At 30.8% G+C, this 24,105-nt stretch overlaps 2 protein-coding genes across 2 annotated transcripts; one reads left to right on the top strand and one right to left on the bottom strand.

The window, feature by feature from the left end:
* Nucleotides 1-701: 701 nt before the first annotated feature.
* Nucleotides 702-21,247, top strand: LOC126780495 (putative fatty acyl-CoA reductase CG5065). Its single transcript, XM_050505046.1, has 8 exons — nucleotides 702-762; nucleotides 16,188-16,387; nucleotides 16,579-16,887; nucleotides 17,193-17,388; nucleotides 17,611-17,809; nucleotides 17,913-18,152; nucleotides 18,747-19,004; nucleotides 19,451-21,247. Exons 2-8 carry the CDS (start codon nucleotides 16,190-16,192, stop codon nucleotides 19,611-19,613), a joined length of 1,563 nt encoding a protein of 520 aa, XP_050361003.1. The 5' UTR covers nucleotides 702-762; nucleotides 16,188-16,189; the 3' UTR covers nucleotides 19,614-21,247.
* Nucleotides 21,244-23,946, bottom strand: LOC126780526 (triosephosphate isomerase). Its single transcript, XM_050505098.1, has 6 exons — nucleotides 23,689-23,946; nucleotides 23,436-23,560; nucleotides 22,877-22,988; nucleotides 22,688-22,797; nucleotides 22,268-22,474; nucleotides 21,244-21,909 (listed from the first exon to the last, which is right to left on the bottom strand). Exons 2-6 carry the CDS (start codon nucleotides 23,544-23,546, stop codon nucleotides 21,703-21,705), a joined length of 747 nt encoding a protein of 248 aa, XP_050361055.1. The 5' UTR covers nucleotides 23,547-23,560; nucleotides 23,689-23,946; the 3' UTR covers nucleotides 21,244-21,702.
* Between the last annotated feature and the right edge of the window lie 159 nt (nucleotides 23,947-24,105).

Below are 24,105 nucleotides of genomic sequence, written 5' to 3'. Positions count from 1 at the left end.
TTGCTAATGTTCTTTTTTTTAAATCCCGCTGAGTTTCTTTCACAGGTTCTTCTCAGATTTGTGATGTTTCTTTTCGATCCTGTGGTAGATATTTACAATAAATATAAGTAAGTGTTATACTTCTATATTTAATAAAGATTTTGGACGTTTGACATTAACTATACTTTTATAAAGCAAGCGCTTACGTGCTACGCTTAATTAGAGGAGTTGTTAGGAGTGAGGACGACAATAACCCAAGAGATCAGGATCGAACCTGACACTTTTACATCGCTAGATGGCCTGTAAGCCATTGCGCTACTGAATGTTAAGCGAAGATAAGAAAGTTCTTTATTACAAAAGTTTATTAAGAATTTTTTCTTAACAAACTTTTGTTGTACCTACTTATTTTAATTCTCAGAAACTTGTTGTTAGCTCATAGCTGTAAGCTATATACGAGCTAGCTAAGTACGAGGTGAGAGATCGCTGGGCACAGGATTTCTTAAAATTATTCCACTTTACTATAATTTTTTTTTTATTAAAATTATAACAACACGGCTTTTGTTATATGCGTCTCGGTATGCGTAATCGGTGCGTATTTCTGCACTAAAATACAAAAATTGAAAGCAAAAACAAAATTAAATTTCATTTATAACTATATAACTACGTTACGTCTACATTTTATATATTTATCCGATGTCGTGCATGCGCAAGCGCCAGTGCGATCTTGGTGTGCGTGAGAGGCTCTCGTGGAGGTCGTGATTTGTACGGACAGCATAATAACAAGTGAGTTTTACAATATTCCGATAAATAATGTTAAACAATTTATAGATTACAGTGATTGCCTAAAAGTAAACAATAAATAAATCAACCTATTATAAAAAACTTGCTTATTAAATAAAAAAATATATAAATTACATATCGATGGTTACTTATGTATTTTTATAGATTTATATATAAAATATTTTGCCACATATCTTTTTAAAACAAAATAAGTACGAATTGCTTCAACTTTTGATTCTATTTCTAATGAAATAACAGCTATAACAGATAATAATAAAAAGGCTATATTTCAAAATTACAACCAATATTTTTGAATAAAAATCATTAAGTAAATAATGCGATTAAATTGACCTATGGCTTTTAGATTTTACATTTTAAGTACAATCTCAAATGACTTATTGAATCTGTATGTATGTATGTCTGTGTCATAAATATTATTTTCATTAACGGTCCAAGTTTATGATTTGTTGTTTACAGTTCTTTAAGGTAGTCCACTTCATTTCCAATACTTCTTATCGGCGGCTTCAAATCTCATCAAATAACATTCCGACTTAATAAAGTCCTATAAAAACTTGCACAGTCATCACTCAAAAATAATCCTAAAATTTAGATTGGATGCTGCTTAGTTATAATAACAGTCTAACATATTAAAAAAAAGAGTAAATTCAAATTACAAAAGGCACAGACAGCACGATTAGGAGGGCACGATTATCGAAAAATTATATAATATATATTGTGTGATAAGTTTATGAATTCATTGTTCTTCGGCTTCAAGTAAATAATTAAATAAGCACTTACCTATTCAACAAGGCATCAGTCGACTCGGGAAACCTGTTCAAATTGAACGTAATCATTTATCGTTAGGTACTCTAATCGTAAGTGAAAAAGGTCCAATTAAGGCATTACTTTCAAATTAAAACTGCAGAAGTCATATGACAATAACGATCCTTTGCATTTGAAGCTCTAATAATAATAATAACATTACACATTAACTGTCATAAACACAGTAGAGCATATACATTTCCTCATATGACCTTTTGTATTAAGAGTGGCGCAATGTACTAAAGCTATGGAACTGGTTGTATCTTTTAAATTCTAACACTAGATTGATCAATTAGATTAAAAACAGTTTTTTCCGTGAATGTGACAATTAACTACGTGATAACAATGGCAGTAAAAAATTATTATGTGCCATAATATGTATTGTTACAAATAGACCTTTTGTAATTTATATTATTTATTTTATCCAAATTACATTACATTACAGTAATGAAACGTATGTGCGCGTGATGCATATATAGATACATATCTTAGGCTGAATTTAAATTTAAATTTTTAATTTATTTCGACATTTCACTTCCGTTCACTGTTTCGTCGCACTATTTTAAAAGAAAAAGTAAGTTTTCTAAAACGGAAGTAAAGATAAACATATAACACAGACAGATTTTCTACTCCGCAAAAACGTTGCTGGGGGCATAGTATTCGTTTCAATTATAAAATTCTGCTGATATTTTTAAATTAAACTATTCTCAACATTTTAATGTTAAACAATAAAAATAAAGAGTACAATGAGAGTACAAAGAAATATAAATTGTAAATTAAGCGTAGTGTTTGTTGATATTCATACAGGACATGTAAAAAAAAATTTTATGAAGTTGATTTTCTACAAAGTTATTTTAATAAAAAGACTAACCACTGACTATTGAGTTTCTTACCGGTTTTTCTTGGTAGAAACCTAACATTCAATTTAAATTCTGAAACATCGGTATTTACTAGTGTATAAGAACCTACTAGGAAAATAAAGATTTTATTAATTACTATATATACAATATGTATAAAACCCATATTTATTATTTAACCTACGTTCAGCTTAATGAATAAGAGAATCGTTTTATTTTATCTTTTTTCGTATTTATATCATGAGTCACGTTAAATTCTTAAAATTAAAATAATATATTTTTTAAATTTAATTACAAAATTGTACATTCAACAAGTCAAATCGTAATGTTTTTATAGACAGACGTTTTGCAGTTGGATTAAAATATATTTACAAAAAAATAACTCAATTTTTCTATTTATATTATTGTTGAATAAAAAAACTTATGTTATTAGGTCATTTTCTTGTATTAGTTTTAACTAATATATATTATTGGTTATAAGCAACTGCCTTAAAATGTAGTAAAGTGCGATAAAAGTTATAAGATAATAAATACAACATTTCTATTGTTACATTTAAGCAACAGGACTAACTCAAAAATGATTTAAAGTCAAAAGCGCTTATAAATCGTCAGTTTACATGGTTGAATTTAACGTAAAGCTAGAACCGGCTAGAAACTCGTGGTCACTCGTTATCAAGAATCAAAAAATGTAATAATCTTATACAATTTATATTTTGTTTAAAAATCATCTAATATTAAACTCATTTATCATCTAACCCTGTGCTGAGTCATTATATCAATATATTTTTATATGAGCTTGAAATTGTTTTCCACGGTAAATGTAAAAAGGTCTTTGAAATTTTATAATACCGGCTCCCAAGCCAATCCAAGAAGGATGTACTGGATGAATTCGAAAACTTATGATAACAAGGTAACTTTTAATACTAGTGTTTTTAGAATGTTGTAGCCCCGGATTTACATTGAGACCTACAATGCACTAGCCTAGGTGCCCCGCCCAGTCTAAAATAATATAATTTTACTTTAAAGGCTTCTGAATGAGGTTCCCCAAATTTCAAAGTGAATAATGGCCGGATCTCTAAGTCCGGACCTAAATGTTTGTCACTGTTCTTCTGCCCCACTATTCCGTAAGACCTCAATCGTGAAATGATTAAAACCGATAGCGCTCCGCTATTTGGAACGCATTCTCTAAATATTATAATTATTATAGGCAGTGTCGCATAGCGCATTCTGGCATTACACGATCGTTCGTACGAGTTTCGAGTTCGTTCTTACATAACATCTCTACTAAGTTTAATTTTTGCTTCTCATAAGAATATAAAATAACAAAAGCTAATTTATTATTGTATATTACTTATCTTGCTCCATCTTAGTACTTTAGTCAAAAACAATCACGGTAGTGTCTCTTTGAAGAATATTACAAGAACTGGGTATTTAAGTTTTTTTTGTTTACATTTTTCCATATTTTCGTATTCAATTTTTCTTTCTAACGACATTTATTTTATAATTAATTAAATAACAGGATATAATTTTTTAATGAACAATAATTGCAGTACACACACTTTTATATAATTAAATTGTAGGTAAAGATGCAAGCAGATGTTGATTTTATCAGTCGTCATTATTGATGGTGAAACATATATTTATGAATCTAGATGTTGCCATTAGAACTAAGGTAATTAGTAGTAGTAGTAGTAGTAGTAATATAGTAGTTACACATATACATCATCAATTAATTATAAAATAAACTATTTTATTTTATAATAGGCAGACGGGCAAATGGGCCATCTGATGGTAAGTGGTCACCAACGCCCATGGACATTGGCATTGTGAGAATTGTTAACTATCGCTTACGCCAATGCGCCACCAACCTTGGAAACTAAGATGTTGTGTTCCTTGCGCCTGTAATTACACTGGCTCACTCACCCGTCAAACAGGAACACTACCAAATATTTGCATTTGTTCTGTTAAAACAAGTCAGTACTTTTCGAATAATAAGTCAATATAATTTTTCTTAAATTTATAAATTGTGTAAGGAGGTTTTTTTTTTTTTTTATAGAATAGGAAGGCGGACGAGCATATGGGCCACCTGATGGTAAGTGGTCACCAACGCTCTTAGACATTGGCATTGTAAGAAATGTCAACCATCGCTTATAGCCAATGCGCCACCAACCTTGGGAACTAAGATTTTATGTCCCTTGTGCCTGTAATTATACTGGCTCACTCACCCTTCAAACCGGAACACAACAATATCAAGTATTGCTGTTTTGCGGTAGAATATCTGATGAGTGGGTGGTACCTACCCAGACGAGCTTGCACAAAGCCCTACCACCAGTAAAATTTTTTACTGGTGGTAGGGCTTATTACGGTACTTATGGTGGTTTTATTACTTCTAAGAAATAAAATCAACGAAGCGCAGGGCACCCACTTTTTATCGAAGCGTTTCGACGTATTTTTGTATGCTTTGAGATTCAGTTTAGACAGTGCTATAAAAACCAAATTCTCAGGATATAATGTCAATAGAATACTTATTAAACATGTTAAGTTTCAAATATATAGCTATTATATTTTATATATCTAGGGGCACGGTAGTGCCCTCGTCTATATTCATTGATTTCAATACGTTTTTTATATAAGCATTAAATGAAAATTATTCTGATTTTGTTCGACTTATCAAAAACCGTCCAGTCCTTACCATGAGGTATGTATGTATATATAATACGGTAAATATAATTAATGTAATAAATAATAATTATAATCGGTTATTATTCATAGTTACCTCATCGTTTGGTGAATGTAAAATATGTATGGTGAAAAATTGTAAACTTTTTAAAGTAATAGAAACAACGTAAGTACTAAAAATATTACTTTTTTAGCAAGAAAGGCTTTTGTTGCTCTTAAAATTATACATAAAAGTCGCGTACGACGTTATCTTTAAAAATGTATTGAATTGCCCAAAAGTAAAGTGTAATTATTAACATGAATTTCTTTAATTAGTAATGATTAATAATAAATTTCAATTAATCAAATCTACAGTATATATTAAATAGAAATATTAAATATATATATATATATATCCAAAATTACTTTTTCAACTTCTTACCACCGATAATTTATTCTTGAATTTCTAAGTAACATGGCCCCTTTAAAAATATTAAATTAATTATTTAAATTAAATATAATCCGAATTTTAGAAACTTAGACGGAATAAAAAGTATTATATATCATTTTTATATAGATTTTTTTGTATTTTGTCTTTCGTCTTAATTTCATACAATACAAGTTACATTATAACTAAACTAACAGTTAGTTTAACTAAATTTTATTCATTTCGTTGAAAATGAATCATATATGAAAAAATGAATGCTAGGTTCATAATTTTTCATTAGTTTTACCCTCGGTAGTGCTTCATTAAGAACCGGTGTTTGCTATTTTGATGCGTATCATTTTAATGTTATCATAACGGTACTCAATATCTCAAATCAGTTCCTTATAATTACACAATCTTTTTGTTTCGAATTTGATGTTAAACGATAGCTCATTGCTTACAACTATCTGGTGTAATACTTGAATATAACTTTTGATTCTTATATTTTAAAGCTTAGCGAAATAAATAACTTTAGCTAGCGATTAAATATCAATGAAAAATATATCAATCATAAAATGTTGAATGCCGATATGTCATTTGTGATGCCGTATATTTAAATAAAATTTGTATTGACATTTAATCAACGAAAGTTTTAAACTGCTATTTACCTTTACTCAAGTTAATTATATTTGCAATGCGAACGTTTTATGTGCGTTTTTTTTTATTCAATCAATGTTGCACGGAGGTTGGAAGTGGTCCAACCTGGTAATTTGTAAAAAAAATCACATGTTCTATGTTTGTTACTCGATATCTTCGCCTGATATATATTTTTAATGATTATTATTTTATGGGATAGATGATGAGTTTAAGATATTTTAATTTGTCTAATATATATATTTGAATCATTGTTGCAAAATCCTTTTAGATATGAAGTAGAAACATACCAACGGCCTCACTTACGTACGTTGCTTAATTAAACACTAACTTCGTACCTTCTGTTTTTATTGATTCGACATTCAAAATAAGAAGATAAAGCATTGTTTAACTTAGCACCCGTTAAGTATTTTCGCCCTAAACATTTTGTAAAGCGGAGCCTTAGTGAAAGACTATTTGTTCTCTCTCTTTTATCATTGATGTGGCATCCGAAAAAAGAGCACAGAGCATAGTTTATTATTTTTAAGTTTTAAGTTTAAGTGCGTCGTTTTTTTTTTCAAAAAAATTGTGTTGGCTGTCAAGTATACCTTAAATAAATAAGTTTTGATAACGATATGCAAGTTTATAACTAAAAAATAAATAAAAAGTAACCGTCAACTTTTAATTTTAATTTACTCAATGAAATTGTATATAGCTGCCAAGTTTCAACATATTATCATCAAGAATCATTAAGAAAAATATTAAATACGATTTATCACATACAAAAAGTGACATTAATTCCAAAATAATTCCGTCCCAACTCAGTTATTACTTATTACAGTCAAATTAATCTTAATTAGATGGAGTTATACAGAAATTAATATACTGTTGCTGTGACAATGTTTCCTTACTAAGGCTCTACGGCTTTCAACAAATAACATTAAGTTAAAATGTACTTAGTCACAGTAATGATTGACTGGCGTACGTGCAATGCTTAATAATATCTCCTATCAATTTTTGTTCCATACACTTAAAAATAACTAATAAAGAGAAATGCTTAAGGCTAAGATTTTGTGTTGTCTTAAGGCTAATAAGCATTTATTCCAGATCAATTATTAAAAATCAGTTCAAATATCGTGAACGAACAAACTCGACTCGCCTAATTTGAGTACAGTACAGAGAATACTTTAAGAAAGAAGAATTTTCTTTTTTTCTGTGATGGGAGAACAAATACTGAGACTTAAGCCAGATTTATAGCCCTTAAGCCCATTTGCTAGTATCCGATACTTTCCCAGTTAATTTTGTATCTTTTGATAAACAATAGTGAACACAATAAAAAAAAATGAAATAAGGGTATAAAAAAATTGTTTAAAATCATAAATTTTTTTATTCTCAAATTTTCAATAAAGATAAATTCGTAATTCGACCACTTTGCTTCGAAATATTAGTATGATCAACATTGTATTACATAGTTATCATAGGGACGGGTGTTTGAGCTGAGACAATTGGAGATAATCTCCATACAAGTATGACATTGACAAAGCCGCCTGTTGAAGATCCGTGACATATAACAGAATGGTCGGGCAAAGTCCGACGATTACAATCGACTTAATCGTATATCTGGGGGCACGGCAGTGCCCCCGCTAAGACGTGATAACGTACCTTTTCTCGAAACGTTTCGTCGTAAGTTTGTCCAGTCTAAATTCTCAGGATATTATGTCAATATACTTATTAAACATGTCAAGTTTCAAATGTATAGCTATTATAGTTTATAAATCATTATTTATATCTAAAATACGCACATATCGTCACTCACTGAATGATGACCATCAAAATCATGAGGGTACTTCCTGAAGTCATAGAAAGCTGAAATTTATAAATGGCTCGGTACATTAATGTTGGCAGACTTGCCTAATGAGTACAAGTCAATGATTATGGGAATTCAACAATTAACAACTATTCAAAGTCAAAATGCCCTCGGCGGTTACAATACAATAAACTGGGGCGTTTGAGAGTAAATTATTGGTATAAGAAAAATAAAAATAATTAACTTAGACGGAATGCCAACAATCAAATAATATTACAATGATAGCTGTAGAAGAGACGCCGATACCTACTTATGACATCATCGCACGGGTCATTTGAATTTCAATGGATTCGTAAGAGTAACGTAGTAGTAACGTCGTAGTAGACACTCTTATGAGCTTATAAACAGAAAGTAATTCACTAACTGGACGTTAATTTTATGCCAATAGATCCTTGAGCCACACCTTTTTACGCAAGAACGTAGGATTCACGTAGATCTCTATAGGCTATGATGAGAGTTAGAGAGTGTTAACTCGAATTAAACTTCATATAAACTACGTAAATACTTGAATTTCATCTTAATTTATTTTTACTTATATGCTTATTTTCGCAGCGTTTTTTTTTTATTTAAAATACTAATATACGTTCTAGGATTACTTTTGTGGAGATGATTTGGAGCTTAGTCCACGATGCTGCCCCAATACGGATTGATATGTATTATTGTATGTGGCCGATTTTGCATGCAATATGCAGGTTCCTCACGATATTTTCCTGAACTAAATTAAATGAAAGATAAGGACTAAAAATAAAACTAAGTATAGTTATTATTATTCCCCTTATAAGCACTGACTCCAAACTTTTTTTATCCTCTATAGAATAATGTAATCAATAGAATTATAATAAAATAATATATAGAATAATATCGCTCAGAAAGGGTGCATTGACTTTGCGAAGTATATATCGTATTATCGTTAACCATAAACGGGAGGATGATTTTACTAATTTATAACGATTATGATACTTTTCCGATACGATTCCTCGCAAAAATATACCTCAGTTGAAGTTACAACACGTTTCCGATCCAAATTCGACCGAAGTGCAACTAGATAGTTACGTTAGAAGAATTGGAAATCGGTTTAACGGCAACAATAACGTTTCGTTCGATTATATAATGGTATTGTATGATAAAGTGGCAATTCGTTATTACAATTGGCCTCTACGTATTTATCGTTTTAATTTTTTGAATCATACACGTCCAGAGTAAATATTCGTATAATGCTTATATTTTCTTCGTTTAATTCACTTTTGCATAAGCACAATAAAATCAAGTTAGCATTTTTTTTTTATAGAATAGGAAGGCGGACGAGCATATGAGCCACCTGATGGTAATGGAATGTAATGGATTGGTCACCAAACGCCCTTAAACAATGGCATTATAAGAAATGTCAACCATCGCTTACTTAGCCAATGCGCCACCAACCTTGGGAACTAAGATGTTATATCCCTTGTGCCTGTCATTACACTGGCTCACTCATCCTTCAAACCGGAACACAACAATAACAAGTACTGCTATTTTGCGGTAGAATATCTGATGCCACTCATCAGACGTACCTACCTGGTACCTACCCAGACGAGCTTGCACAAAGCCCTACCACCAGCATTACGAATAACTGTTTTATTTCACACCAAATTATTTACAGACCGGATAAATCTTAATATTTTTGGTAAGGAGCAAAATCTAAATATTTTTAAAATAAGCAACACGACATGAAAATGTAATTAAACACGCTTGGTGTACTTTAATATAAAATTTTACTTTATATTTAAGTTCAGACAATTTGTGTGACCCTTAATGTCTACTTATACCAATAATTTACTCTCAAACGCCCCAGTTTATTGTATTGTAACCGCCGAGGGCATTTTGACTTTGAATAGTTGTTAATTGTTGAATTCCCATAATCATTGACTTGTACTCATTAGGCAAGTCTACGTTAATATTATGGACATTTTATTTTTAGTGTGGTTATTAATAATCACAAAGTTTTGAAAGGTCAACAAACTTGTCATATTTTACTATTTTCTAAACTACAAGAAGTACTCGCAAGTCGCAACATTGCTCGATGTGAAGGTATAATTTTATACCGATATAGTTCAGTCATTGGAGACATAAAAGAGAGATTTTACTACATAATTACTGTTTCGAGCTTGAGATCTTTACCTACCTTACCTTTACCGCCATCTTAGAAAATGAATGCCAAAAAACTTTTCTTTTTGAGAATACCATATCCACCGCGAGGTTAGGTTAAAATTGTTATTACCGTTTTTGGTTAAGGAATTTTATTAATCATACGTAACAATAATTAATATTTTTTAAATATTTCCGTTTTAAATAATATTCGTGCAGTGTAAAAGAATACAAATTGAAATTATGTTTAATGTAATTGTAAATATTTATTTGATTTATTGTAAATATGTAAATTGAATGGCCTTGACTAGTTTTTTTTTATTAATTTTCTTACAGCAAATTCAAGAATATATTCAGTGAGAGAAATGCCCCGGCACATAGTGGCCGCAATAAGGCCTCACATTGACTAGGTATCTAATCTATTGTCTACTCTAAATCAATTGACAAATTCTGATTTTGTAAATAAGTTATTTGCTGGACCTTGCTGAGAAATTTATTTATATTCTTACTTTAAACGTCTTTAAGCAGCGCAAGCTTTGCAAGTCAACTCGTAGTTAAGTGCTTATGAAAAATTTCAAGGTGCAATAAACTCCAAACCCATCGTGAGCGGTTCTTCGGGGCACAACAAAACAATACATTTGCTGCTTTTCGTTTCTTAAAAAGACAAAATTGAGTGGTAAACCGCAAACTCTATTTCAAACTCGGTACCAATACTAATAAGATTGTAAATGCAAAAGTAGCTCTGTCTCTTTGTTACATTTTCACTACTAAACCACAGCGCTTATCGTTATGAAATTTGATTTTGAGGTAGCCTTGAACCTCGGTAAGGATACAGGCATATAGTAGAGTACGAATTTTGCTAGTAACAAAATTGATGGACTCGAGTGGAATGGAAACAAATGTACCGTTCAATGGGTAAAACTAGTGTTTTGTTTTTAAATGAATACTAGTAAATCTAAAAAAAGTAATTATATATTATAATACAATAAATCCATGAGATCTATTTGCTCGTTCTGTTGATTACTAACATCGTACAATATGTCAATTTTCATTTGTTGATATAAATGTCTATCTTAAAATTTTCTAATTCTAATCGCAAAGTCTAAACGGTTTTTTTAAAATATTTATTTAAACCCTTAAATGTGTATATCATTAAATTAATATTAAACAATAAAATATTATATGGTTAATAAATTGAAGTGATATGTTTTTTTTTAAACATAAAAATGGTAACTGAGGCATACATAGACACCGACAAATTATTGTCACCTATTACATATTCAAAAGGTAATTACAACAAAACGAATCTTATTACAGTTGTCAATGTTATAATGTTATCTAGATTGTTAATTATATTTTATTTGAATTGGGTATTTACGTAACATGAAGTATTGTATGAAGAATTGTAGGTACTCGTTGACGCAATTAACATAACAATTATGCGAACAATCAATATAATTACTATTACAGTGTTTGTGACAAGAATATATTATATTTTTCTGTATTAAAAAATATTTCATCTTACAGTGTTGTGTTACAGACTTACGTTTGAAAGAATAATATTAAAAAAACCTTTATAAAGTTTACAATGTATGTTTTATTTTTAAATAGCTAAACTTCCTTGATTTTATGGCATTACTAATCATCAAACGCTTCAAAATTTCAATCTCATACGTGTCATCTCTTTTACACCTGTAATTGGCAGAATATTTTGTACTCAATAACAATAAATAAATAAAAAAAGCATTACTAATGTGATGATTATATCCTCGTATGAAGTGAAAAGCTTGTGCTAAAAGTGAACGTGATAGCTCCGATCCATCATCCGACCCTTTGATCGGGACAGCTTTCACACCGCTAGGCAATCTGAATACCATTAAGCTGTTTTTATTTATTTACATGGATTTCGATCAGTTTTATGTGTCACAGCAAGTGTGACTGTATATAGACATATTAGTTTGTCAATTTTAATAAAAAAATCTTTCTGACCGAAGAAGTTGGTCAATTAAATTATATTCTTATAGTATAATATATATATATATAATATATGCACAATTTTTAACTACTACTAAGCAAAGAAACGTGTACTCCACATTACCTCGTTCGCACAATTGATGGGATAAAAATACAACACGACCGAAGACCTATTAAGTTCAGTTAGAGCAATTTACAAGGGAAACTAATATAAAAAAGTAGGCAACATTTCATGATGCTTATGAATATTATATTTATTTATCGTATTTTTTTTACTAAAGACATAATAATCATAAGAACGAAAGTGAAAAACACTTATTGTAAAAAGTATGTCATTCGTAAGATTTTGAGATATAAACTATAATCTTTTATCATTAGAACTCAGAATCAATTGCCTACCAAAAAAGGCGAAAACTATGTGGTTCGGACGGCATTATGCAAAACGTTGGTGAACTAAATACCCGACCTTAGAACAAGTGATTGTAGAAATGATACATGACTGACAACGTAAGATATTGATGACGAATCTATTTCTATAATAATAAATAATAATATTGTAAGCAAATTTTAAGCCCTGTTTGTCAAGACTGTCAAAAGCTATACAAGAGATGATTTTTGCAATTGGGGCTATATATTTGAAATAAGAACAATATCCGGTAGGTAAAGTGTTATTTCAAAGTATAAAATGCAATGAGATTTCCCACCAAGGTTATAATTTTTTTAAATAAATCACATGCGTTTTTAAGTAGATACGAGTAACGAATTCGATTTTTGTACGTAACGCCATTTTTGTCCAGCTTTTTGAAGAAACTACTGGACAGTGAAAGGTAACCAAAATACTGTCAAATCATTCGACGATCTTGTTATTTTTTATACGGACAGTGCGCTCTCTATTAGTGTGCCCTTAATTGCTATCTTCGATACTTATTTTCTAAGCATTTTATGTTTTTAATGCAACAAATGGCTAAGTAATGGTCATATGTAAGTTACATTTAACGATATATTGTTGTGTTAAGTCAGCTGCGTCTTATATAATTAAAAAAAACTACTTATTGAAAAATTGCACCTTAACAACAATTCGTATTTCGTAACAGCCTGTGAATGTCCCACTTCTGGGCTAAAGACCTCCTCTCCCTTTTTGAGGAGAAGGCTTGGAGCTTATTCCACCACGCTGCTTCAGTGCGGGTTGTGTATTCCACACATGTGGCAGAATTTCAGTGAAATTAGACACATGCAGGTTTCCTCACGATGTTTTCTTTCACCGTAAAGCACGTGATGAATTATAATCACAAATTAAGCACATGAAAATTCAATGGTGCTTGCCCGGGTTTGAACCCGCGATCATCGGTTAAGATTCACACGTTCTTACCACTGGGCCATCTTGGTTTTATTATAATTCTCATAACAACAATAATAAGAGTAAAATAGAGAATTAAATATTTTGAAGTTTTTAAATATAGAACATCTTAAGAATGTTTTTTTTAAATTCAACTAAATAAAATAGATATTTGTCTTCTTTATCATAGTACATAGCTTAAGCTGACTTTTTTAAACAACAAGCCTAAGATTTACCAATACATATCACCACATATCCATTCCATATCTATATAATAGTAAGTCAATTATATATTTTGAGAAGATTATGTAATATATAAAACATTTCTCTTTATAATAAATATTACTTGCGTAACCGAACGCTAAATAGCGATTGTCTTGTTGCTTTTTCCCTGCGTATTATTTCACGCATAAAAGTAGCGAAACGTAGCATGTAAAAATAGTTACAACGTTAATAGTTTCGATAGAAAAAAGTCATATAATGTATGTATAATATACTGCATCTGTTACGTGTAACAAAATTCTTAGCACTTCGACCTATTTGAAAACACGAATCGTGGGATCCGAAGAGTCGAGTGTCACACGTTTAACCATAGTACGAGTATAAACCAGTTGAAGCCGTTGTGCATCTAAGAAATCTATTACACCGTAATTGAGTTTTTGTACCATTTTTACCATGATAAAATGTTTACGAACATTATTTTAAAATGATCAAATGAGACATTTTCAAGCGGAATTATTAATTTAATCGAAAGTATTATTAAAATAATAAGACGTATTTTCAACTAATCATGCTATTTGATACCTGGTGATCTTTTAGATACTTAATCATCGAATTAAATGTTGTCCTAGATTACGTCGGAGATGGTGTAGATGTACTAATGGTGAAGTACGTAAAAGAGAGAGCCTGTTTGATTGCCTCATTAGTCTAGCTAGCTAATAAGGTTGCAGATCACGGGGTTCACTATGATATCTCCTGTTGTCTAGTCCCTGACGAGTGTCCTTGACGAAGTCAGTCAGAACTCAGGAAGAAGGTCATATTAGATGTAAACATTTACTAGTTGTACACATAGACGTTATAATAAGAACGCTGATTCGCCATTTTCAAAAACCTTTTAAATATCAATTTTAGATTGTTTATTTCTTTGCTATATATATAAATGAATTACTGTAGATTTAGGTTTTTGAAATATTTTGGTTTTTTTTTTTCACGAAATTTATTATTTTTAAAGTTTACTAAAAATACTAATTATAACGATATTACCTAAACACGCACTTATTGTCACTTGTAGAAAATTGGCTTACAACAAATAATTTTTATTTTTTTAAATGGCAAACATTCGTTCACTAATAAAAACAAAAGAACGAAAAACAGAAAGAAGAATAAGTTCTTTTTAGTAATCGAAGGGCAAAACTTTTTGTTAATGTTATAAATAACTAAAGCCGAAGTTTTTTAGGAAACAATTTACATTCGGAACTTCAGAATTCTGATGAGAACCTCATTTATCATCCCTATTAAGAAGATTTAGCATTCGCCATTAAAAAAAAATTGAGATCTAACGGAAATTGGTATAATCGATTCGAGTTTAATTTTACTTGGTTAGTTTCAAAGAATGAACTGCCTTAAAAATCATTGCACAAACAAAAACTATTCTTGAATCACGTGTCTCTCATTTTTTTAACAAAGAAATAATTCTTACAGTTCCATTAAAATATATATTCACAACAACAACAACAACAATATTATGTATTATATTCACAATAAATAAAAATTTCGATGCAAAATTTACAAATTAGTTTTAGTAAGCCTGGTTTGTTGCTGGGTCTTCTCTTCTAGATAGAATCTACATTCCGGTCAGTTAGAAACTATAAATTTTTTTAGTACTGTAAAATGATCAATCGAAAGAGCTTGTAAGTGCTTGTGGTTTTTTAATACTAAACACTTTATTTATTACAATTACTGATTATGGAGTTTTTTATAATCCTTCGATCAAGAATGGTCTTAACAAAAATTATTTATATAACCAACATCTGGCGTTGTTAGTACCGTATGCCTACATAAACACGCAGAGAATTTGAAATTGCATTACCGTAGTGCAATCTATACTTAATCGCCTAAACTCGCAAGATTTTTGTAATCACTTAAATCGTATGCAATATTTGAAAGTATGTAATGTAAGCGACAAACGTGTCGTTCGATATTTACTTTATTGTACCAAAATATTTCCAATTCCTCAATATATTTTATTGAAAAAAATTTATTAAGAACCTATATATAAGATATGCATATAATATTATTTTTTACATTCATTTTTATTTACATATATATATAATATATGTAAATAAAAATGAATGTAATTATGTATGTCCTCTATGCGTTCCTAAACCATTCATCCGATAGTGATAAAATTTTGGTGAATTGTTCTGCTCGAGATAGTTCCTAGCCAAAAATACAAAAAAAAGTCTTTATACGTTTGTCCTTCAATATAAACTGTTATACTACCCGAAGCAGAAATTGGAAGCTGGTACTTTATAAAAAAAATATAGCATCTGTGTACATGTTATAGAACAAAAATGAATATACGTTAGTAGTGTGTTTCGCTCAAATCGCACAGATAGAAACGTCGAGTCCAAAGACCTTTCAATTTTACTTTCACCGCGCCCAAAGAAGTTTTGTTTCAAAATCTGTTATTAAATTATTATTTTCAATGCATTGATTGAATTGTTTCAGAAATGCCAACCAATTTATCGATAAAGGATTTCTACAGAGAGAAAAACATTCTAGTGACTGGCGGAACTGGTTTTATGGGTAAAGTTCTCTTGGAAAAACTTCTATACAGCATACCCGATATTGGAAATATTTACATTTTAATGAGACCAAAAAAGGGAAAGTCCATAGAACAAAGATACGAAGACATGCAACGCTTGCCGGTAAAATAATTAAAAAAAAAATATTTATAGAATTAAATATTTTAACATTATTTATTAAAATTGCAAAATATTTACTATATCAAATATGGTTAAGATAAAAGTGGTCCAAAATACACTCTTTCTTGCTATTCTTCGTAAGATTTCTAAAATAGAATAGTTAAAATAGTTTTACTTAATATATCACGTTACAGATATTCGATCGTTTGAGAAACGAGAAACCATCAGCTTTAAAAAAAATTAAGCCGGTTCAAGGAGATGTCTTGTTTGATAATTTTGGATTATCGGATAGAGATATAGAAATATTCTCTGAGGAGATATCTCTGGTCTTTCATTTCGCTGCTACCTTGAGGTTGGAAGCGCCACTCAAGGACAACATAAATATGAATACATGTGGAACACAGAGAGCGCTTAATATAGCGAAGAAATTTAAAAAAATGCTAGTTTTTGTTCACTTATCAACAGCTTTCTGCTATCCAGACTATGCTGTTTTAGAAGAAAAAGTATGTACAACCACTAGTATTTAAAAGGCTTCATACAGTTACATTTGTTGCTTAGTAATAATTTAAAAAGCAGTCAAGAAAAGTTGAAAGGTTGTAAATATGTATTAAAACATTTATTGTTGCAACTGTATTCCAATTTTTAAGAAGGAACTAAGCTCTAGATTAATAAAGCATTGATGATGTAAGAAATAGATGAATAGAAAATTTCCTAAAGAGGAAGTGTTCTATACATTTCATCCCTCAATACATTTCAGACTTGGTAATTTCTAATTTAACTTATTAATAATAAGTTAAAAATATTTTAGATACACGCACCCCCTGTGAAGCCATCTGATATCATGCATTTAATCGAATGGTTGGACGAGAAACAAGTTAATCTTCTTACTCCTTCTCTACTTGGTCCGCATCCTAACTGCTATACTTATTCAAAAAGATTAGCTGAGAGTGTAGTAGACGACGCATACAGTAGTCTTCCTGCAGTTATAGTTCGGCCTAGTATAGGTAAGCTTAATATCAAAGATTTCATTACAATGCTATTCTTACGTTGAGGTTTTTTGTAGCATTTATAAAAACATTACTCTCCTCCAGGGGCAGTGGAGTGAAAGAGAAAATCATTAGAGGTTAATTTGTAAATTCGCAAATTGTGAATTAAATTTATTTGTATTCGTAATAAAAGTATACTCATACCAATATTTTGCCTATTTTTTTCTATTTACATTTCAGTTTGTCCTGCACTTAGTGAACCTGTGCCAGGTTGGGTTGACAGTCTTAATGGTCCAGTTGGGCTCATGCTTGGAGCGGGTAAAGGTGTAATTCGAAGCATGCTATGCGATGGAAGTCTGATAGCACAAGTAGTCCCCGTAGACACAGCCATCAACGCAGTCATTGCCATAGGGATGATTGAAGGATCGAAGACAAAAAAGTAAATAACTATATAATTATAGCTTAATATTAATTCGTGAACAATTCTATTTTTTTCTCTATATCTCTTAGATGATTGATAGTTTTAAACCAACATTTTTCAGGCCCGAAATGATGCCAATATACAACGTAAACATTGGACACCAAAAGCCAACGACTTGGGGTGATGTGCTCAAAGTAGGAAAAGATTATGGTCGTAAATACCCACTCGCTTTACCACTTTGGTATCCCAATGGTGACATAACGACCAATTACATACAACATGAATATAAACGAATTTTCTATCACATAATACCTGCCTATTTCATCGATTTTATTTTTTTTCTATTCGGACAAAAGCGCTTGTAAGTATGATCAATATTATTGTTATATAACGTTTCAAGTTTCGTCCGACACATGCAGGTTACCTTCTGCTATTTTAGCTAATGGGCCAATCTGGCAAATTGAATATACATATTATGATATCAGATTAGATTTTTACGGATGATATTAATAACAATATCGGATATATTATTTCGACTTTTTATGTAAATTAAATCGATAGCCATGTTTTAAAACTCGATATTTGCTTTATTGTTGTATAGCAAAAACTCATCGCTATCTCTAAACGGCACCACTTTGTGTTGTTGTGTTCCGGCTTAAAAGTTAAATAAACCAGTGTTACCGATTTAAGAGATACCACATGTTACTCCATATGGCTATGGACGGTAGGGACAGGGACAGCTTAACGTCAGATGGCTTTTTCAATATATTTCAGTTTAAAATGATTAAATACTTTTAAAAATTTTATTTTAATAAGTAAATAATTGTTTTTGATATGTAAAACATGTTACCACTCGGCTAACTGAGAGTTCGAGCGTCAGATGACGTCAGCGTAAGATTTTGAGCGTCAGTAGACGTCAGCTACTAGATAAAAATTAGCTTACTTACATTTTCAGCATGGTACGAGTTCAGAAACGAATTAATCAAGGTCTCGACTTATTACAATATTTTACAATGAGACCTTGGAACTTCCCATGTCCTAACTTCGACAGTATTCAATCAAAACTCAACGAGGACGATAAGGTTACGTTTAATACAGATCTAACTAACTCTGATCGTGATAAATACATGCAGTTATGTGTGGAGGGTGGTCGAATTTACTGTCTTAAAGAAGATCCAAGCAAAATTCACATAAATAGAACATACCATAACTTGTGAGTATAAATTGTTTTCGGATAGAATTTAAAATAATTAACGTTATGAAAGATGCTAAGTTGTAAATTAGCGAAGTTTAGTAGTTAGCTGATAGTCGCCTTTATGCCGGTATCGATAGATGGCCCAATATTTGGTCTGACAATCCAGCGATGAAAAAAACTAAGCTCCCACAGTTCCCGGCGGGCATAGTGCGAGATTATCATAGTATATTCCAAGGATATTGATATGTTCTAGCGATTCTCTGATCCGCGAACTTGAATGAGACCTCCCTTTGCGAGCAATCATGTAGACGATGCCCCGCAGCGAAACGGTGTGGAAGGCCATAATCTTCTGTGAGGTCTTCATGGCCATTTAGTGAATATTTAATCAACAAAATTCCATTTTGAAATTAAATAATTCCATTATCCTTTTAGTATTTTTAACATTAAGTATTATTCCTCAACAGCTTATACGTATTGGACTGGATAGTGAAGATTTTCTTTTGGCTGATGATTTTATCTATCCTGGCAAGTTGGTTCAATCCAATCAAAACTGCCTTAAGTTACGGAGGATCATTTGTGAAATTTCTGCCGATACTAGGACGAGTTGTCTTCGATGAAGATATTTGAATCTTTCGTTTTCTTCTAATCCTATCAGTAAAGGGTGCCAGGAAATCGTTTTAAAGGATCTAAATATAATGCTTAAGATTGTAATCTTGGATTATATACAAAGATAAAGGTTTTATATGGATTGGATTTCATCTTGTATTAGAACGGTGGTTGAGAACTTTTTGTAAAATATCATTTCATGTAATTGTTCAATTTTATTGTAATAAAAACCGAAGTCTGTTTTGAAAATAGAAACTAGATTTAGGAGATTTTAGAGAAACTTGATTTTTTACAACCATATAACATAATTGTAACTCACTTGAATAACCAGCTTGGTTACCCAAACGATATCAATGTTTTCATTAAAACAAGTACAATGGCGTAATGAATTAGATTAAAAATTGTTATTCTAATAAATATACACTTATAACATTTATTTAAATTAAATATTACGGGTGAAGTGGTGCTCAAATTGTTTACAAAGATTTCTTTTTTTTAAACATCGAATATGTCACAGAAACGAAATGACATGAAATATTTTACAAATGTTATTTATTATAATTATGCAAAGTAAGAAACTATATATATTTAAAATAGATTTCAAATTACAATTTGCTTTAGAAAGATAGTAATAGGACTAGGAATAATCTACGAATACATACATATAGTGGGTATGTATTCAGCGCGAATATGCTTCAGAATAGTACAACTTTTTTTCTTTTTTTTTATGGCAATTATTCTGCCAATACCACATACCTAAAACTATAATATGTATATTCGCTGGTGATTGATCATTTGGAAATAGTTATTCCAATGATATTAAAAAGTACCTAAATAGGTTATTTTCTTTATAATATCATTGAGTTATTATTATTTTTGTTTATTATATATTATTGAGTTATTTTTGTTAGAAGACGAAAGAAGACGAAAGTCTTCAACCAATGCGTCTTACCTGCCATGACATACGGTGCCGAAACGTGGACACTAACTGCGGGACTAGTCCACAAATTCAAAGTCGCTCAGCGTGCTATGGAGCGAGCTATGCTCGGAGTATCTTTGAAGGATAAGATCAGAAATGAGATTATCCGGAAAAGAACCGGAGTCACCGACATAGCTTGCAAAATTAGCAGGCTGAAGTGGCAGTGGGCTGGTCACGTATGTCGTAGGAACGATGGCCGTTGGAGCAGACGAGTCCTAGAGTGGAGACCGCGAATCGGCAAGCGCAGCGTAGGGCGCCCTCCAGCCAGGTGGACCGACGACCTTAAGAAGGTGGCGGGCACCAACTGGATGCGGAAGGCGGAGGACAGGGAGCTTTGGCGCACCTTGGGAGAGGCCTATGTTCAGCAGTGGACAACGATTGGCTGTTGATTGATTCACTATTTTTTTTTTGTATTTGTGTATATTATGCTATAAATTTTCATATTGCTTTATTTCAGAAAAATGCCTTTCTCACACTGTATTGCATAAGCAAAAATAATTTCACATAAAAATCTACCTCAATACAGGCATTCGCAAATGTGCATATAATTTTAGTTTTACCAAATAATTAATGTCACTTTTATATATCTTTTTTTTTCATATTTTTTGGCTTGTCTTCTAATGACTTATTTTGTTGAGGGTGGGTTCATCATGTTGTTAAATATATAAACAATTTAAACATTTATTTAGACTTTTATTTTATTAGGCATAATATAAACGTTTTTTAAACAAAAATGTCTATATCAACTGACAAACAATGAAAAAAATAAATAAGTAAAGAACACATTGGAATATAAATTGTTGCAAATGGAAATAGAATAAAAAAAACATATCATATACTCTTTTCACAAGCACTTAATCGCACAATTCAATAAACGTAGTCTCTGCAATTAGAATGCAATGATCTCGCCAGCATATTTTATATTTCCAAGACCTTAAAACATTATTTTATATTTTGATTTCGCATAAAAAAGTTCTTCTATTAATCTAAGAGCAATATACTATATGTTATATGCCTTAAAATCTGTTTTGATAAATATATAAGAACTATGTTAATATCTATAACAGAAAAATATTTGAATAATTTATTTTCACTAACATTTGCACGAGAGTTGATGAATGTATTAAAATTTTACTGAGTAGCATTGACAATGTCAATAAATTCAGGTTTGAGACTGGCTCCACCAACGAGGAAGCCATCAATGTCAGGGCAGGCACCTAATTCTTTAGCATTGGCTGCTGTTACTGAGCCGCCATATTGTATGCGAACAGTTTCTGCGATGTCAGGAGATGCGTTGGAAGACAGCCAATTACGAAGAGAGGCATGAACCTCTTGAGCCTGAAACAAATAATATTTAACCCATGAGATTTATAGAATTTGTAATAATAATAACAAATGCTGATTGATATATTTGTCTAATCTAAAAAATGATACTGAATGGGTTGACAAGAACTTTTAAATTGAAGGGATTCTGTTAAATAAACATTTTGCTAAATTCTTTAGATTACAAAATTAAGGAAAAAAGAGATTTAAAGTTCTCAGCTCTTTTTTGTTCAAGCTGCTGCAGCTGTTCATAATCAGTCAATACATTGCCATAAATAAAAATAAATAAAAAAAAGCGTCTTATGTTCCTGTGCCACTATATTGTCGAATTTCATTGAAGTCGTAAGAAAGATGTAAGGAATGTTTTAGTTACTTGTTGTGGTGAAGCAGTTTTGCCAGTGCCAATAGCCCAAACAGGTTCATACGCCAATACCACATTTGCCCAATTATTGCCAATGGCTGGCAGGAGAGCTTTCGTTTGCCTGAACACAACTTCTTCAGTTTTACCAGCCTCCCTTTCTTCAAGGGTTTCACCAATGCATGCAATTACTTTCAATCCGGATTCGAGAGCATGAGCCACCTGAAATAATATATATATTTTAACTTTATATATGTTCTGCTCAAAAATAAAATGATGTATATAACATTTGAACTTATATTAATCTTTACCTTTTCTAATTTTACTTTTAGGACAATGATATGCTTTGTACAAACTAATAATGTAATTGCAATAAATATAATGTGTAATAATTATATACATGCAAATTATTTTAATTTCTTAATAAAGTCCTACCTTCTCTGCAACTAAGTCATCTTTCTCTCCAAAGATGGTTCTCCTTTCGGAATGACCGAGGATTACCCAGTCAGCACCAACATCTTTTATCATAGCTGGAGAAATTTCTCCTAGAAGTTTAACAATATTTGTAGTAGCATCCCATAATGTTTTTAATCTAACGTATAAAACATAATAAAAAAAAAATACCTGTGAATGCACCTTTAGGTGCCTTCCAACAGTTTTGTGCTGCAACCCCAATAGTGTTAGGAATAATGCTTTTAACATAAGCCAGATAAATTGCAGGCACACCAATAACAACCTGTAAAATGTTAAATCATTTGTAAAAATTAACGATTATTATGTGAAGTTGAGGGTAGCCTGAATAAATATGATTAAAAATAATTATGCCAATGTTATGTTCTAGCTCTAATGGAAATGTTACGTGTGTTATGTGTTACATTGAACTTTTATAATAAATGATCAATGATCTTATTATCACAAACTACCTGATACCTTATTTTTAATATAGTGAATGGTTTTACATGATCAGATTGTTCTTACATTATAAAACGTAATCAGTGTACCCTCTTTCTACCTTTTTTTAATTTCACAATAGCATATTGTAGTAAAGTCTTAAATATGAAGGTAATACAAAATATAGGTATTAATTAATTCTAAATTATATGTAATATTTTAGATAATTAAATAATTATTCTTTATTACACAATATCCATAACTAAATGAAGTAACAGTGAGGAACACCTACCTCAGCATTGGGGTCAAGAGGGCCTTTCTTCAAATTGTTGACTATTTCGTTTATTTGATTTTTATCTCCATTCATTTTCCAGTTACCGCCAACAACGAATTTACGGCCCATGTTGATTTCGCAAACTGTAAAAGTAGGATCTAGTTAGATCAGTTGAGTTATACTCAATATATATATATATATATATTAATAATATATTAGTTAATAAATTTAAAAAGCTCAGTTTAGTAGAGTTTTATGAAATAATACTCACAGTTGTATCTAAAATATTAAATATAAAGAGCTGCTAGGTGCAACCGGCTCGACTATCAGAAACAGATGACCTGATAGGGTGAACTATATTTCGAACAAAACTTGTTTTCGTTACTTATTAAAATGACAAAGCCGGTATTAACGACAAGAGATAGGGTAAAAATATAACATTAAACCAAAAGATCTATTTTAACCAATCAGCTATAAGTTTACTTTAAAGAAACTTTAATACGAACGAATAAAACAAACTTATATCGAATGACCTTTGTGACATTGAGAAAGGAAATGGTTTTAATAAGGTTGCCAAATTGCAAAATGTTATATCCTCAATGACACACCTCAAAAATAACAACTAAAAACTTGTAACAATAAAATATAATATATATTAATAATAATTTTTAAGAACCTTCAATCTATA

The sequence above is a fragment of the Nymphalis io genome, chromosome Z, assembly GCF_905147045.1.
Source record: "Nymphalis io chromosome Z, ilAglIoxx1.1, whole genome shotgun sequence".
Classification (NCBI taxonomy): Eukaryota; Metazoa; Arthropoda; class Insecta; order Lepidoptera; family Nymphalidae; genus Nymphalis; species Nymphalis io.
Note: the sequence above shows the minus strand (reverse complement) of the source record. Positions and strands in the feature narration are given on the sequence as shown.